Genomic DNA, 17,921 nt, shown 5'->3' on the forward strand with positions numbered 1-17,921 from the left:
GCCTTGTAGCTTACTCCCTCCTCCTCCCACTCTTGTCTCTTGCAGCAGTTCTGTGGTGTTCTGGGTCACACATTTATGGAGTTTCTGAAGGGCAGTGGGGACTACTGCCAGGCACAGCACGCAGCTGCCTATGCAGACGAGTGAACAGCAGAACTCACCTCCTCTCCAAACACATTGGACCCACAGGAGGAGGATCTGAAACGTTGGCAGGATCAGGACACCTCCTAACCTACCAGCAGAACGAGCCTGGATGGGGTAACTCTACCTGCTGCACACTGCCCTCGTTGGCTTCTGCCTGGTCAGAATCAAGGGGGAACCTGTCTTGTTTCCCAAAGGAGAAGGGGTTTGATTTTGGTTGTCCACACCCTTTTTTCTGCCAAATCCGACCTCCTTTCGCCCCATAGCCTTCTTTATCCCACTGGTCACGGTTGCGGGAGTATAGTTTGACATTTTGTTGATATTCCCTCTCCCTCTAAATAAGTGTTTTCGTTAGATTGTTTTGTGGAAGATCTCATTTTTTCGTCTGTCACCATGGCGCGTATGAACCGACCTGCCCCTGTGGAGATCACCTACAAAAACATGAGGTTCCTCATTACCCACAATCCAACCAATGCCACTTTGAATAAATTCATTGAGGTGAGCCCTCACATCATTAACACAGTGACGATATCAGAAATTAATTTTGTTATAAAATGTAATGAATGTTCTGGATTCTCATAGGTAGTCCCTCTCTTCCATAGTATAAAGGGTCTGTTTAGAAAATATAAATGTTTTCCCTGTGTAGTATGTCAAATATATAATGGAATATGTTGCAGATCATATGAAAATAAAAGTACATTCTTCTACAGGAACTGAAGAAGTATGGAGTGACCACTGTTGTGAGAGTATGTGAGGCCACCTATGATTCCACCTTGGTGGGGAAAGAGGGAATACAGGTTCTGGTAAGCTTCAACATCACTTTTTACATCTACAATGCAGAACTTATTTACTACCATCTTTGTTTTGGTTTCTGAGAATGAGGGCAGATTAATTCATTTCCCCCTCCTCCACCAATAGGATTGGGCATTTGATGATGGAGCTCCCCCCTCTAACCAGATTGTTGATGATTGGTTGAACCTGCTGAAGACGAAGTTTAGGGAGGAGCCTGGTTGCTGCATTGCTGTCCACTGTGTAGCTGGCCTGGGGAGGTAAACTGGTGTTCTTATTTCCCCTCTTAGTATAGAAACATTTATAATCATGTAGCAAGGATTTTTAAACATGTAATAAGTACTTATATTCAGATTGATGATGCTAGTTCTTTGGTAAGAATGCCAAAAAACAATTAGCCATAATACACAGTATAAAAAAGTCCCATAGTACCCTAACCCAAACTGCCTATTGTCATCTTTTCTTCTGAGTATTTCCAATGTTTTTTTGTGTGTTAAACTCCTAGAGCCCCTGTCATGGTTGCCCTGGCTTTGATTGAATGTGGGATGAAATATGAAGATGCTGTCCAGTTTATCCGGCAGTAAGTCTGATGCAAATACACTTTCATGTAGATCTCTATATACTGTAGCTGCAGCATTTTAAAATGGAGGCTATTATTTTTAAATAATCGGACTGAGCTGCAATTGAGAAGTCGAAAGTTGAAATTGCATTATATGTACCTTAACCCTTAATTACAGTGTAAGTACATTGTAATATTTCATTCAAAAAGGGAGGCTAGTCTATAAAACACACTGTTTTGAATTAATAGCACTGACCTGCAATTCAGATGATGTGAAATGACAATGTATTTTCTCTCGTAACAGGAAGCGTCGCGGAGCGTTCAACAGCAAGCAGCTTTTCTACCTGGAGAAGTATCGTCCAAAGATGCGCCTGCGCTTCAAAGACTCCAACGGCCACCGCAACAACTGCTGCATCCAGTAGTAAAGCCAACTAACTCATAGTCCATGCCAACAATGCCCCTATAAAATACATTCATTTCTTTATCTTATCTACCTGGCAGGCTTGTTTTTTCTTAGTAAATCCATTGTGTTGAAGTATTTCCATTGGAAATTCATTCTCAAATAAGTAAAGTTTTCCCTTCTCAATTAAAAAATGTCAAGTGTCAAAAAAGAGTTTCGTTTGTGAACAAGTGACAGTGAGTGAGTGTTCTCTATGTGTGTCCTTAGAATTGGAAAGGAGCACAGCCAGTGAAGTAATTTTGTGAACCTCCAGATGTTGGTTTATACATGTTGAACACATCCCAAGGTTTTAATTGGCAAGGGTCCTTATTACTTAAAAAAATATTTTTAAAAGTACTGTAACGATGATTTAACATGAGTAGTTAGGTATCCCTTTAAATTTTATGGTTCAGTTCGATACTGAATAGAAAGATGTATGCCTTCCTCCACATGGTTAAAACTTGAAATGCCTTACAATTAAAATGGAACAAAAAGGCAATCGAGTGGGTTTGTCATCCACTACATTAGAAAAGGTGTTTCATTTTTTTACTTGGAACAAAAGAATGTTGCCTTTGTCTTGTGCAGGACATCTACACACTTACGTCCTTTCAGTAACTATTTTTAATATGAAATGCTTAATTGTTGCAATATTTGTTTATTGAAAGTCTGGGACCTTTTTGTTTTTTTATTTTCTCTTATCAAACCTTGTTGATTAATTACTGCCATGTCCAAAATGTGATTTGTGTTTTTCGCTTTGAAACTGGACTTGCAACGTCTGCGATATTTTGTATGCCTTTTTATTTTGATGTGCGTAACTTAATACTTGGATACTTGATGATTTATGTATTTGAAAATGTGTATTATTAGGTTGGCTATTTATACTATCAATGGATGTGTGTTTTAGTACCGTGAGCGACAAATTGTAACTGTTCACCAACTTGTGAGAGTACATTAAAATGATACACTGAAAACTTGGTTTTGAATAATATCTTACTGTACTCCCAATAGTGAAGGCTTATAATGCCTTACTTGTTTTACATTGGCCTTGTTTGGTTTAATGGATTGTCCCAGTGGGCTTGTTCTGTCTATAGTACCAGCATTGGCACAATCAAAGAGTCAGATCTGTCTATGGGACTGCTGACTGGAACCGTGGCAGAGAAAGTGGATGATTGCGTACTGTTTCATAGAAGATCATGAGAAACCAATTCAGCTAATGAAAAGGTTATGCCAGAGAATCCCCAAAAAACAAGCCGTACAGAGTCATGGTAGAGGTTTTCCCACTGGAAACGGCTTGAAACTGAAAATGTCATTTTAATACATTTAGTGACACACAACATGTCATAATTAAGGTATACTTAACTGCATTTGATTTAAATGAGAAGCGTGGGCTCAATTACAGGTGAGCAATTTATTTATTCAACCCTCCCCTACCCTGTTACATGTCCCTCAAGGCTTACTTAATATCAAGAATCTTCTGCATAGGAAAACTACAGTCTAATGCACAAAGACAAACAGCATTTTCAGAAAATGAATCAAAACCCTTTTGTGGAGATATTTAAATGGCTGTTGGTTATACCCTGGTTCTGGTGACAGTCAAGTTTGCTAGTGTCCCCTTGTGGTTATATTTGTACCCACAGGCCATCCAGTCTGTAGAACTGCATGCCTCAGAAAATTAGCCAAAAAACACGTTGCTGGATTTTCGTTGTAGTCTTTCATACAAAACATGCAAGACTTTTATCAAAATGTGTTTATTTTCTCTTTTGTACAACCTTTGATGTCACCTCCTCTGACCTTTATAATAAATAAGAATGGCATATACAATTTCTACATATGTCTTCAAACAACACTGCCCTCCTAGTTCTCCAATCACAAAAACAGTCATCATGACAAAGAAAATCCTACATCAGGAAGACGATAAAGCATTGGGGTTGGTGAGTGGATATGCAACAAAGATACTGGTTAACAAATGAAAGTCATTGAACCAACAGTATTCTGGTAATTTGTATGAAAGTTCGGTATTGACACGAATACATAAACATACAGAATTCTGTGAATTAAAAATGGTTGGCACATTGTCGCTTAAAGCACAGTTAGTCTGGTCTGTTTTTGTTTTAACTTGGTTCATATTTAACAAAACACAAAGCCTACTGTACCCAATAAAATCACAATTAGTTTGCCCAAAAAATGTAATGGTCCTTTTATTTTACAGTGCAAAGATGGCAAAGGCTAGAGCTGAGGTTAAGGGGTACTGAAATGTATTTTAGAAGGGTATAACAAAACAATAGAACAAAATACAAACAAACAGTAAAAACACATCAGACAAAGTAATGTTTTTTCCACGGGGTTGGGGGTACATTTTCTTCTCATTTCAATTTGAATTAATTCAAATCAGGAAGTTAACTGAAATTCCAATTCTATTCCATTTTCCTGCTTTTCAATGAGAAACATTTTTGGATTAGAATTTCATACTTCCTGAATTGACTGAAATGAAATGGAATTGACCCCAACCCTGATCTTCCGTGGCGCGTTAGTTAGTTCCTTCACTAGTCTCTTAATAGTTTGGGCCCTTGTGGCCCCTCAGTTCAGGGACCCGTTGGGTCTCCGACTCACATCTTATTCCTCATTTGGCCCTTTCATGCCGGAATCTTTTGCCGATATCGGTGACGCCACCATAGGAAGGATGCATTGTGACGACTCGCAGTAGCCGTTGAGGCCAGGACGACCAGGAGGCCCTGGAATGCCGGGAGTACCGGGAACGCCGCGTGGCCCTCTCTCGCCGTCGCGGCCGTCTGTGCCATAGGCGGCTCTACCGTGATCACCTATGGATAGAGTGGTCGGTTGAGATATGTACATGAATGTGGAACTGCTAAATAGCTAGCTAACCATGTTATAGCTGAGCATAGAGACTTGGCGCATATTGGGTTAGTACAGTGGTTATGACTGTAGCCTTCATTATTATGGTGTGGGCATGTAGCCTTATAATACTCTTGTGACTGGTATCTTTACCTGGTAGACCGGGTGCTCCAGGTTCTCCTTTAACCCCTCTTGCTGTGGGTCCTCTGTCTCCTCTGTCGCCCGTGTCACCTACGCAGAACGTATACATTATCATCAATTCAAGTAACGTTTAGCGATGCAGGATGGCTGTAGTGAACTTCACTTGTGATGGCACAAACAATCCTAATTATTCAAATGGAGATCACGTATACTACTGCTACCAGCCTGCTTCAGCCAACTTGTCATTGGCTTAACAAACTAGGCCATAATATTACATTTCGGATATATTTCCACCCTCTTTAGAGACCCACCTTTGAGCCCTTTGCGACCCAGTAGTCCTGGAGGTCCTTTGAGACCTGGCAGTCCTCTGGCTCCGTCCAGTCCTGGGTAGCCGTTCTCTCCGGAGGGGCCTGCAGGACCAGGGGGGCCAGGGGGACCTGGCAGTCCAGAGATGCCTGCTTCAGGCCTCCTCAGGCTGGCTGCTAGCTGGGCTAGCTGCTCTGTGGCACAGGAAGGGAAAAGGATGGGGGGGTCAGTTCAATGAAACCTATGGACCTGCCTTATCAAATGTGATGGGTTCAGTTATGGTCAATATCAAATGGATAAGAGTTTGATATGAAAATGATCATGACTTACCTTGCATTACCCTCATGCAAACTTGTGTGATGTGTGTATCGCTTGGTTTTTTCCCCTGGGAAAACAGGTGGTTGTTGAGAGAATTGTGGTGTTATCTGGTAACTAATGCTATTCATAGCTAGCTACACAGGCTTTTTTTCGTGAAATATCTTAGCCCATGGAAATACTTAAAGAGATTCACTGGTAAACTCTTTAGCCAGTAGTTCTGAATGTCACGCTCATGAGTCAAAAGTGGTCCACGAAAATTGCCTACTGTGTCACATATAGTAGACACCAAAGTTTGGGAGAATGTCTTTAACACAGGGCAAAGTCATCATGTGAATTCTGCTGTCTCCTCCAGTCTACTCTATATGAGTGCAGTGCTAAGAAACTGCTCTTTTTGACTCCTGCTCTGTTTCAGGCCCTCAGATCTGGTTAATTGTTAAAGTGCCTACCGCTGGCCCCTGTGTCCCTGGCAGTCCTGGCACCCCTCTGTCCCCCTGCATGCCACGTGGTCCAGGTTGGCCCGGCTTGCCCTCTGGGCCTGGTATGCCCCGGCCGCCCTCCGGCCCTTTGTTTCCAGTCTCTCCTGGTCTGCCCGTCTGAAAACAGCGACAGAGCGCGACACAATGGCATTCAGCATTCAATTCAAAACAAAAGGTAAAATTGGATTACACAGACTGCACCATTGGGAGGATAGACAATGCTGTCTGTCTAGGTCTAGGATCATGTGTTTCAGGCATGTAGTCCTACAGTGTGCAAGGCTTTCTTTTGGCATGGCGCAAACACTGTGAAGTGATTCAGTAATGAGAAATGATGATGCTCACTTGTACGTGACCTCTAGTATTAGTATTAAGTTGTGGCATCTAATTATGACGAGTCCCCCATGATTTTGGGACGAACAGGTACCACATTATGTGTACTGGACATAATTGGCCTAGTCTATGTCAACAGAGAACTGTAGCAGTAAGCAATGCTATAAACTGGACTCACCGATCCTTTCTCTCCTGGCTCCCCTTGGTCACCCTATAGTAAAACAGAATCAGTACTCTTTTACTTTAAAAAACAAATGTTGGGCACAGCAACGTTTTTTCTTTATATATTTACTCACAAAGTCCCCTCTGTCTCCCGCGGTGCCCTCTGAACCCGCTTCTCCCTAAATCAATGAGTAGAAATGTCTTTGTTAAGAGAAAACACGTCTTACAGGATCATTAACACGTGTCCATCCCAAGTAGGCCTTGGTGGGGCCTTCTGTACTCTTCTGGTAGCTCCTAGTGCTTGATGTTACTCATTTGAATTCACTCCATTCATCTTCTTGCATCATTTGATGGCTACATAGAATATGGTCACCTCCCTTATGCAGGAATGTACTATTCGGTCGGTTGAGATGGTATTGATAGAACTTACTTGTTCTCCTTGAGCACCGGTCAAACCGACTGCACCCTGGAGAGATAGGAATAGGAAAATTATATTTTGCTTTTACACATGTATTTCTGCTTCTGCTTTTGTGGTACCTTTTATATTCCTTACCCTGTCTCCATTCTGTCCAAGCAGGCCGGCAGGGCCAGGCAGACCAAGAAGCCCGAGATCCCCTTTACCTCCCTGTAAAAAATAAATAAATATATATAGACACACACTTAAAAAATTCGAACACAGTGGATTGCCTGTGCAACGCTCCAACCTCCCCCTTGCCTTCAGCTGACATTTGCACACAAAAAAATGTAGCTGGAAAAAAACATGTCTAAATGGGTGAGCTGGAAAAGGTAATGGGGACACACTCCATGAGATGTTTTGGAAGTGTGGGTACTGATTGTGTGGCATACCCTCGTCCGACTGGTTTAAGGAATTCCTGGGAAACAGAGGGTTCTTTCAGGCCTTTTCAGCTTATTTTCCTGGCCTGAATCCTCCTCTCTGAAGAAATACCCCTGGGCCCATGGACCAGTCTAACAGGACTCCATTCATGCCCCCTCATCAGCGGATTACAGTATTACTGCAGTCTGGAGGCTTACAAAGGGCTGCCACTCTCAATATGAGAGAGCATACGGCTCCACTTGCTTGGAGTGGGTTTGCGCTTAGTCACTGGTATTCAGCTTGGTTGAGCTGAAGGGTTACTATGGTAACAATGCCAATGTAAAATTGTATATGTATGGAATGATAGCAGATAATAGCAATATACACTGAGGGTACAAAACATTAAGAACACCTTCCTACTATTGAGTTGCACCCCCTGTTTTGCCTTAAGTGGATTTAACAAAGAACATCAAGGGATCATAGCTTCCACCTGGATTCACCTGGTCAGTCTATGTCATGGAAAGAGAAGGTGTTTCTAATGTTTTGTACACTCAGTGCATTGTTTATACTGATGTTATGTCATATATAAATAGCAAAAGACTTGGTATGGATGGGGGCGGCTTGTGTTATTTGCACAGTGGTGTCGTAGTTCCAGGAAAAGTAGGGCAGGAAAGGCATTGTAATGAAAATAGGAAAGTAAGCATAAATAATTACATATACAATTATTTCAACATCATTTTAATGGCCACCCTAGTAAATGCTGAGAGACCAGCATCAACTTTGTTCTTGCCACACAGCACATGATCCTAGAAAAGGTCATTTATTTCATAGTCTTTGTTTTCTTCTTCCTCCTCTTTCACATCGTCTTCATCATGTTCTTGTCTTCCTCTTCGTTCCCCATCACAGTAGCATCATAATCCAATCACATTGCAAACCACAAAATCCTGTTCTGTATTCCAAATTGAACTGGCTTCACTCCGATATTTCCTTGTCTGCATCTTACCTTACCAATCCTTGCATTTTCTCACAACAAAGTCTGATGACTGGAGCACCGCAGGGTTCTGTGCTTGGTCACTTAGTCATCACTTCCCATGGCTTTTCCCATCATTCCTGTGCAGAAGATGCTCAACTCCCTCTATTCTTCCACCTATTTACTACCCAGGTTACAGATTTCATCAGCATCTTAGCCTAGTTCATTTGTATGTTTCAAGTTCATTGGTCAGTTTGATAACCATGGTTCATACCGTGGTACTTGTATGGATGTTTCCGAGAAACTGTCAAATGCTTTATTCATTGTGGTTCAGGATACATCTAGTGGGCTTGTTTTTGGGGCTATGAGTATGTCAGTTATAATAGTCTGTTGGGCTGTTGACTTACCCTGGGTCCTGGTGCCCCTGCAGGTCCGTCTGGGCCACGCACTCCTCTTTCACCCTACAGCAAAATAGGAGAAGAAGAATAGGAAGTAATAGAGAAGCAATTGTGGCGCAGGTGCAAATTTATTATAGTCTTGTAGTCCAAGACCTTCCCAAATGAATCACATGAAGTTCTGAGCATGTTGAACAATGCTGATAGAATAATAGAGCAAAGGTTGTGCGTGGCAATAGAGTTCAAATGCTTTGTGCTGATCTTGTTCATTCTATTGTTCCGTTATTTAGCTCACAACTTTATCCCTAATTCCCTGACCCTAAAATCACGAGGTTCCAGATCATTTATTCAAACTGCTGAAGTTTATACGAGACCTTGAAAAGAGTAATCCAACTTGATAGTGTTTTAACATGGATGGCTTTCTCACAGTGAATCACATATACTATAGAACATACTCACTGGTCCACCTCTTGCTCCGACAGGTCCTACTTCTCCCTGCTCACCACGTTCCCCCTGTAAACAAAGCAAGTCACCCTGAGATCTCTCATGCTACTGGTGCAAGTATGATATTATGTATACTGTATCAAAGTATTTTATTTCATCACTGTCATTTAATGTGATATAATTTTCATCAATAGACTTTCTCTTGACTTACTGATTTCCCAGGAGACCCCATTAGTCCTACAGAACCTGGGTCGCCAGAGTTACCCTAGTAACAAAGAGAGGAAAACACAAGATTCCCTATAATAGAGATTCATATACTGTATGGTCAATAACTGGTTTAATTCATACATTTAAAATATTCCCCTACCATTTCGCCACTTTGTCCTTTTGGGCCATAAGCGCCTGGCAAACCCTATGGCGAGAATCACATCAAAACAAATGAACAACCCAACAAACCCAAACAAATACACAAGTAAAATGGATATGATGAATCAGAGATGCTTGGGGTCAGAGGTCAAACTTACAGGAAGTCCTTGGAGCCCAGTATCACCTGGACTGCCAACTTTCCCAGTAATACCCTTAAAATGATAGAGAAAAAAACAACAGCTTGTCAATTTTACTCATTTCCTGTGTGTACATCCTCATTTAGCCTATGTCTTTGAACAGCAGTTTGAGCCATACCTTAGATGCTGGCAATCCGGGAATTCCTTCACGTCCATCGGGCCCAGCTAGACCCTGTCCATGGGAGAAAGAACAGGGGAGTTGAGCATTAACAAAGAAGATTAGCTTCATGGCATGTGTATTGAGTCAGCTGTATGGAGTCCATGAACACAAGCTCATGCTGTGTGTAATGTCATAGATGTCATAGATAAGATGTTAGTCGATAATAAATCAGATTTAGTAAGGCTGTGGTGTGTACAATACTTACAGGCTCCCCTTTCCCCCCTGGAAGGCCCCTTATTCCTTGTGGACCTCGGGCCCCCTGCAAAACAACACACAGTGAGTAAAAGTCTTTATACGGTACATTATTTGATAGATAGAGTGCACCTGTATGAATTGGCGGCAGGTTTTTGCTTTTGAAAGTGAATGACCATGTGCTCTGTTGTTTTGCAGTGATAATATAACAGTAATAATAATAATGATGATATAACAGTGATAATATATTTGTATGATGGTGTGTTGTTTTCGTACTTACTTGACCACCGTTTGGTCCAGTCTCGCCCACTACTCCTCTTTGGCCCACGTCACCCTAAAAAAGAAAAACCCATTTCTTAAACCAAAATAGTAGAATATAGGTTGAGATGTTACTGTAATGTGAGTGGTGGCAAAGAGGTCATGGTGAAAAAGAGGTGAACGTCACAGTGTTAAAAACAAGACAGGCACTTACTGAGCCACCCTGAATTCCCTGGGGACCAAGGTCTCCAAACGTTCCACGTGGTCCCTGTTATCAAACACATTTCAGATGTTAAATATATGTTTTTTTTTATGCATTTACTAGTGTGCCCAAACATAGGTTGTGGGATGTTGAGGTTTGGCAGTACTGAAACAGGCCAAGCTGAAGTCATTTTTATAGCAATATTGCACCCGCTGAGGATGGCAGTAATATACAGTACATCTCTCATCTTTGGCATTCACCCTATGATGTCAAGCAATGTGTAACCTCATGACCCTTACCCTGTCACCTTTGAGGCCCATTATGCCTGTTATTCCCCTGGGCCCCCCTTGGCCCTAAAATCACTCAGCAGTGAGAGAATAGTGTGTGAGAGAGAATAATGTGTGTGAGAGAGAATAGTGTGTGTGTGAGAGAGAGGGAGAGGGAGAGAGAGAGGGAGAGAGAGAGAGAGAGAGAGAGAGAGAGAGGGGGGAAGAAGCCAATTTCAATAAAAAAAGACACGTATCATAGCCACATTGTGAATGACACATTCATATTGATACAGATGTGAGAGAAATATTAAAATATTTTACTGGTAGCCCTTGAGCTCCCATCTCGCCCTCTCCTGCCTGGTCTCCTTCTTCTCCCTGTAGAAAACATCAAACAAATGTCACAATCATTATTATTGACCTTATTGTAGTTGTTGATAATATATCTGGGTAGAAAGAGGGAGACGTTACCTTGTGTCCTTGCTTTCCAGGCTCACCAGACTCTCCTTTTACCCCTTTGTGGCCCTAAAGAGAAACCATATAATGTTACTGCTATATGCAAGCCAGTTTCACTGACAAGATACAGCATCAACATCTATAGTATATTAGTATCAATGAGAAACCATAGTATCGTATGAGTATTTGTTATATAGTCACCTTCATGCCTGGGAGGCCAGAATATCCGTTAAGACCAGAAGGACAGGCATTGGGACACTGAAAAACACAAGTAAAGCCTATTTGAGGTCATCTAAGAGCACTGCCACAGGGGGGCTCTGCTGAAAAGTTCCCCATCATCAGCATCAGGGTACACATGCATAGCTGTGGTGCCCTTAAAGGAAACTTGTGAACGCCTTACCAGGTCTTCCCCCTTATACACGCCAGGAAGACCCTGGGGAGAAAAACACCATTTTAATTACATTTCGGTCTTTGAAGTAATTGTCGCGAAACGGGCTGTTTGTCATACAGGCTGGTTGTTGCAGTGCTCTTAAAAATGTACAGGATGCTGTAAATTGTCTGTCTTCCCTTTGATACTTTTCATGGCACACAGAACTATGCAGCTATGACATCACATGGGTTGTCCTACTGTACTAAGGATGACAACACTAATATGGAACTAATTCATCATGAAAATAAACATATTTACCCTGGGCCCTGCAGGTCCGGGAAGCCCAACTGGCCCCTTCCTGCCCTGTGATCCCTGTAAATAACAATAATAATATGTTTACAGGTAAATGAATGCAATAATTTAACAAGTAGAAGTCAATATCTCCGTATTAACTGCAATATAATAAGACATTGAAACAGTTGGAAGCCCTGTGTACTCACCGGGGTACCAACTTTGCCAAGCTCGCCCACCAACCCTTGTGCACCAGCTGCTCCCTGTCAGTGAAACAAAAAGGACATGACACAGTGCTAATGTACTGAATTCTCTTGTATTTAAATACATTCTTCCTCATTCGGGTGTGGGAAAAATGGCAAAGTACTCACATCAGTCCCATCAGGTCCCTCGCCCTGTGGTAAACAAAAGATAATTAAATTTAAATTAAATCAAATTTTGCGCTGAATACAACAGGTGTAGACCTTAGAGTGAAATGCTTACTTACAAGCCCTTAAACAACAATGCAGTTTTAAGAAAAAAATGTATAAATAAAAATATAACAAATAATTAAGGAGCAACAATAAAATAACAGTAGCGAGGCTATATACAGGGGGTTCCAGTACACAGTCAATGTGCGGGGGCACCGGTTAGTCAAGGTAATTGAGGTAATATGTTCATGTAGATAGAGGTAAAGTGACTATGCATTGTTAATAAACAGAGAGTAGCAGCAGTGTAAAAATGGGGGGGGGGGGGGACAGTGCAAATAGTCTGGGTAGCCATTTGATTAACTGTTCAAGAGTCTTATGGCTTGGGGGTAGAAGCTGTTAAGAAGCCTTTTTGACCTAGACTTGGAGCTCCGGTACCGCTTGCTGTGTGGTAGCAGATCAAGCGATACCGGAGCGCCAAGTCTAGGTCAAAAAGGCTTCTTTAACAGCTTCTACTCCCATTCATGGAGACGCTTGAAGGTGTAAAATTGAAGTAAAGTTGCATTTATTTTTCTGTTTTAACAAGTTAATCAATGCAGTAACAAGGGTACAGTAATAACATGTACAATTTTAAACAATGCAGTTTTTTAAAATCCGTCCTTGTAGTATATCATACCCTTAAATAGATAGTATCCTTATAAGTGTCATATCCTAGGTGGGTGTATTTATGGCATATATGATTTTAGGTCAACCAATGGGTGTCTGTGTACAATACTTATAATTCCGTAAATACCAGCATACAACTGTGAAAAATCCACTGGTAATTACTGGTGGGAAACTCATCTATCATCCCTGTGCTCCGAGTTTTTCACTTGCACCTCTCTGCTGTCATTTGTCAAGAAAAAAGACAGCAAGCATGGCGGCATCTTCAGCAGTTGTTGTTTATGGTAAGAAAAAAATGCAAATTGTTGACAGAAAATGTATTCTGTTCATCTTCCTTTTAATTTAGAAAGTGAACACAGCTCTTGATATACTTGTTATGGGCAAAAAAAAGAGCAAAACAATCACAAGCCTTCTAATGAGCCCCATGTTCGATGGTATTTCCCAAAACGTGAATGCACCCAACTCGTATTTATAAATCCACAACTGGATTTGTAAGACAATTTCATTGTGGGTCCTTTCGTTACATGGTACTTGAAAGGGAGTAGCCTATTCCAGATTTCCAGTCATTTCAGTGGATGGATAAGACAAGTCATTGGAGGGGATGGTCCCATCCTCATGGTAATGTAATAATCCATTGAAACAAGTGAGGTCGATCCCTTTCCAGATGATGTTTGGTCATTTCTGCATGATTGCCATAGGCTATGTCATAATGGATAATACCCCTACTACATCCCTATTATTCATACATTATATTAATACATTTAGTTAACCATGCTTACTTACAATCTCCCCGACTTCCCCAGCCTCTCCAGATTCACCCTGATAGAGAAGCACACAAGATGGTTGGTGATGACAATAACATGGCAGCGAAACAATCTCAACCTTTCATTGCTTTGGAGCGTACTGATATTTTCTCATTCATACTCTTCAGACCAGCCTCCACACACTGAGTACCGAGAGTGTATATGCATTATATTTCAGCAATGTAGATATTAGACAGATAGGAAGGTTATGGATACATTTGATTTCAAATAAAGAAAATGTACTTTTGGTCCAGGAGGCCCATCTGGGCCGAGATCCCCAACAGGTCCAGTGGCACCCTATAGAGATAACAAAGCTTCTATCAACCACACAGAAATATGAATGTCCATGAGTAAACAATATAAAACTTCAATATGTGTCTTATGCCCTCCAGCTAAAGAACTAATTGCATGCTCTGTTACCCATTCTTAGTGTGATATTCTATATTCTTTTATTCTTTACAAGAATTCAATGGGACTCCTGGGAAATTATAAAAGGACATGATTGTGAAAATATTCATTAGAAACAATAGGCAATTGAAATGAATTGATTTGAAATACAACTGTTCCAACACTGAGCTGCTGACACAGTACTCTCTGAGATCACCATTAGTAACAGGGTTGCCTTACTTCAAGGCAATATTACTGTAAATCTGATTGCCTTAATTAAATTTGCATTTGATAAACACAAAGGAAGGTTTGTAATCCAAATCTATAATCTATAAACAAGATTTCGTCAAATTATGGAAGGCATCTCAATTGAGACAACTCTTATATTCCACGTTTGTATCTTGACGATAACACATTACAAAGTATATGACCAATGCTCTAACTAAACAATGTACTAACTAAACCATTGCATATTTTCATCATTGACATTTCATGGATTACATGTTTCCTGTACAGTAATTTAGAAATTATAAGACTAAAATGGGGGTGTGTCTTCTCTCACACTGTTTAGCCCCTCCCCTCTTCCACCACCTACATAAACCATAGGTCACTTAATTAGTCCAACTAGTCCTCCGCCAAGCTTGAATCAATGGATTGAAAAGAGAAGATGCTCTGAACTATCCTCTCAAGATCAAGGAACTACTAATACTCTCTAATTAGTCAATAGCTTTGGTAGGCAGCAAACAAGAGAAATACGGAATCATTCAAATCAGAACTCCAGTTATGGACAGAGAAACAGAAAGAATGGATGATAGTTGACTACTTGAAGTCAGTGTTATCAAGGTATTTGCTGTTCCTAAAAATATGATCACTATTCACTAAACAAAGGAGAATAGGGAGCTACCCAGCCAAAACTAGTGCATACCTCAACATACCTGGACACTACCAACTCTGCCAGACACACAGCAGTCAGCAGTTCATCTGATAAGCCATTCTATATTCAGCATTATTGTCCAAATGGACAGCACAGACACTGCAGCCCTTCTGTTCCACCTTTCCCAGCATACAGTTCTTTCCTGTCAGCCATCACTGGGTCGGCCGAATCCCCTGCACCCCCCGACTCACACAAAAAGACCTCTGTTTCTCTGTTTCAGTCAGGAAGCTATTTGAAGCATTCTCCTCTCTCCCCTAAATACCCAGGTTGATGTATTCCACTGAGCCCCCCCCCCCCCCAAACCTTTTGCTCAGGAGCCAATATAAACGACTCACACAGCAGTAGTACCACAGATTTTCAGTCCCTTGAGTTTCAGAAGTTACAGATGTTCAATAGACTCAGTGGAGGCTGTTATCTGATTTTGTACTAAGGTTTCCTGCTTGGGGAATATAAATAATAAACTGGTTGTAAATGTGTGTATTCTGTGTAACTTACGTCTGCCCCTGGTAGGCCGGCAAGTCCGGGAGTTCCTGGTTTGCCATCTTCCCCATCAGGACCCTGGGAACAGAGTGACCATTTCAATACCATGCTAAAATGTATTAACCATTTATTGGTAGGTTATAGCAAAGGAAATAATAGTCCACTCACAGGGCCGCCTTCTATGAAGTTATCATCCCCTCTGTCTCCCTGAAATGAAAGAGAAAAAAGGAATGTTTATTTAATATCTATGTAAAACTCCACTATATTTTGAAAATGACAGAATAACACAATTAATTATAGGTATGTACCAGGTGAGGTGCTGTACAACAGATAAGTCTAAAGCGTGAAATGACACAAATAAACAATAAAATATGAAATCAAAAGATATCTCACATCAATGCCGTCGACTCCAGGCACGCCTGCTATACCAGGGGGTCCTGCGGGGCCTCTGATACCAACCGGGCCCCTCTGTAGATAAATAAACAACATCATTTAAAGAGCCTCTACTGAAATGTATCTCCAAATCATCGCTGATGGCAGTGCTTTGGTCCCCTCACACAAAGAACTCCATTGTGTGAAATTAGTTGTTTTGTGGGCCGAAAGGTCAAGAAAAGAAAACCACAAGGCTTTATCCACTATACAAGGGACCACTCTATGTAATTACATATGTTGAGAATATTTTCCAACCTACTGGATCCATATTTCAGCACATGCAACTGTTATGTTACTTGCCCCACACACACACAACTCTAAATCATGCAGCTATTTACAAAAGAAAGAAATAGTCCACTAATCAATAGGCATATTATGGTAGGTCTAATGTATTTGTAAACTATACGGTTCAACGAATCTGTAAATGAATAGAAGGTGTGTTTCAAAACATTTGGGAGTCTGAACATCCCATCCCAGCATATCCCATCCATGGGAAATTATATCCCAATAACACAGGACAATATAATCTCAAGAAAAGCAGTCATACATGCCAGTCATACAAACCAGGTATACATTGTGGATGGCAAACAAATCGGTGTGAACCATTGGAGAAGAAAATAACCGTAATTTGTGATTTACCTGAGCGGAGCAAATAAGGACTATTTCCAATAAAATCACGAGCAATGACTCCCGATATATCCTGGCGCGAGCCATTGTCTTCCCAAAGACACCGAAGACGCAAAACGTGCCTTTTACCGGATGAGTTGGGATTTACGGACCCCTGTCAATATACCCCAACTGAACCTCACAGTAGACTGAAAGGTACCATGTACTATTAAAATTCATGTTTATTCATGATGGACTGGAGAGCTGGTAAGTGGTTAGAGGAGAGATGGAAGGTGCGCGCAAGGGGAGGGTTTCTCTGTGAGACAGTGGGTGGGATTTGGAATGTTCTCTCAATATGTATAAATACCTTAACTTTCGCTGACTTGTAGTTTGTGAACTTAACGCTTGTATTCCAACAGTTTGTTACAAATTGTTTTTTTTTATTTTATTAAAAAATCCAACCATTTCCCAAATAGCATAGGACAAAACCTAGCCTACTTCTGCACAGGTATAACATACAGCATAAATTATGTTGCTGTTGTAATCATCAATGCAATATTTCTTCAACATAGAGTTTGTAAATGAGAGAGCAAAATTTATTTAAATCTGTCAGCCTGATTTGATTTTGGACATTGTGGGAACATCACGTTGGCGTCGGCCTACAATAGATAAACGTGAGTGAGATCTATTATTCAAAAAACACATCCCCACTGATTAAATTATCGATTTTGATTGACTTGCTTTAATGCTTCTTTTTATGTAGCTATCTCAAAGAGAGAAATACAGTATATAATGGCGTATTTTATGTATGTACTAACTCCGCCATGGTTCGTGAGGAAAATTAATGGCGTTTTTTGTAGGATTTTGGATAAACGCCTAAAATAAGGTCTGTGATAAACAGACATAAAAAAGTTTTTATACATTTTGTTCTATGAGATAGTCTTCATAAACGACCATGACTTTTTGTGAATTTTGAATAACCTATGCAATCATTTTTTTAAATAATAATGGTCATGCTATTATCTCATAGAACAAAATGTATTAGGACTCCTAATCTGCTTGTTTATTTCATGTGTAACTCTGTGTCGTTGTTTCTGTCGCACTGCTTTGCTTTATCTTGGCCAGGTCGCAGTTGTAAATGTGAACTTGTTCTCAACTAGTCTTTCTGGTTAAATGAAGGTTAAATAAATACAACATTTAAATTTAAAAAATCCTGTGTTAACTTCAGAATTTATTTTGGGCGTTTATACCAAACCCCTATTCTTTCCCCATTCATTTTTCCATAGGGATGACGAAGGACTGCAAACTGTCGAGCAC

General features: G+C 40.7%; 2 protein-coding genes across 2 annotated transcripts; one reads left to right on the top strand and one right to left on the bottom strand.

Moving 5' to 3' along the window:
- Positions 1-531: 531 nt before the first annotated feature.
- LOC135538095 (protein tyrosine phosphatase type IVA 1) lies at positions 532-2,896 on the top strand. Its single transcript, XM_064964083.1, has 5 exons — positions 532-636; positions 849-941; positions 1,057-1,187; positions 1,433-1,507; positions 1,791-2,896. Exons 1-5 carry the CDS (start codon positions 532-534, stop codon positions 1,906-1,908), a joined length of 522 nt encoding a protein of 173 aa, XP_064820155.1. The 3' UTR covers positions 1,909-2,896.
- A 1,080-nt stretch (positions 2,897-3,976) lies between these two features.
- On the bottom strand, positions 3,977-16,847 carry LOC135538085 (collagen alpha-1(IX) chain-like). The gene is made up of 32 exons (XM_064964073.1): positions 16,638-16,847; positions 15,960-16,034; positions 15,735-15,773; positions 15,582-15,644; positions 14,009-14,062; positions 13,746-13,781; positions 12,264-12,287; positions 12,102-12,155; positions 11,920-11,973; positions 11,632-11,664; positions 11,433-11,489; positions 11,247-11,300; positions 11,100-11,153; positions 10,809-10,862; positions 10,522-10,575; positions 10,330-10,383; positions 10,063-10,116; positions 9,816-9,869; positions 9,659-9,712; positions 9,502-9,546; positions 9,346-9,399; positions 9,150-9,203; positions 8,703-8,756; positions 7,065-7,136; positions 6,942-6,977; positions 6,646-6,690; positions 6,528-6,560; positions 5,990-6,136; positions 5,556-5,610; positions 5,231-5,419; positions 4,932-5,009; positions 3,977-4,744 (listed from the first exon to the last, which is right to left on the bottom strand). The coding sequence occupies exons 1-32, from the start codon at positions 16,710-16,712 to the stop codon at positions 4,539-4,541; spliced, it is 2,064 nt and encodes a 687-aa protein (XP_064820145.1). The 5' UTR covers positions 16,713-16,847; the 3' UTR covers positions 3,977-4,538.
- Positions 16,848-17,921: the final 1,074 nt, after the last annotated feature.

The sequence above is a fragment of the Oncorhynchus masou genome, chromosome 5 (genome assembly GCF_036934945.1).
Source record: "Oncorhynchus masou masou isolate Uvic2021 chromosome 5, UVic_Omas_1.1, whole genome shotgun sequence".
In the NCBI taxonomy this organism is placed as follows: Eukaryota; Metazoa; Chordata; class Actinopteri; order Salmoniformes; family Salmonidae; genus Oncorhynchus; species Oncorhynchus masou.

Excerpts from the sequence above, each read along its gene's own strand:
- LOC135538095 (XM_064964083.1), top strand. The coding sequence starts at position 532 with ATGGCGCGTATGAACCGACCTGCCCCTGTGGAGATCACCTACAAAAAC. Across the intron at positions 942-1,056 it reads AAGAGGGAATACAGGTTCTG|GATTGGGCATTTGATGATGG; the intron begins GTAAGCTTCAAC and ends CTCCACCAATAG. Across the intron at positions 1,188-1,432 it reads TGTGTAGCTGGCCTGGGGAG|AGCCCCTGTCATGGTTGCCC; the intron begins GTAAACTGGTGT and ends TTAAACTCCTAG.
- LOC135538085 (XM_064964073.1), bottom strand. The coding sequence starts at position 16,712 with ATGGCTCGCGCCAGGATATATCGGGAGTCATTGCTCGTGATTTTATTG. Across the intron at positions 9,400-9,501 it reads AAGGACAAAGTGGCGAAATG|GGTAACTCTGGCGACCCAGG; the intron begins GTAGGGGAATAT and ends CTTTGTTACTAG. Across the intron at positions 7,137-8,702 it reads CAGGGGCACCAGGACCCAGG|GGAGGTAAAGGGGATCTCGG; the intron begins GTAAGTCAACAG and ends TATTTTTTACAG.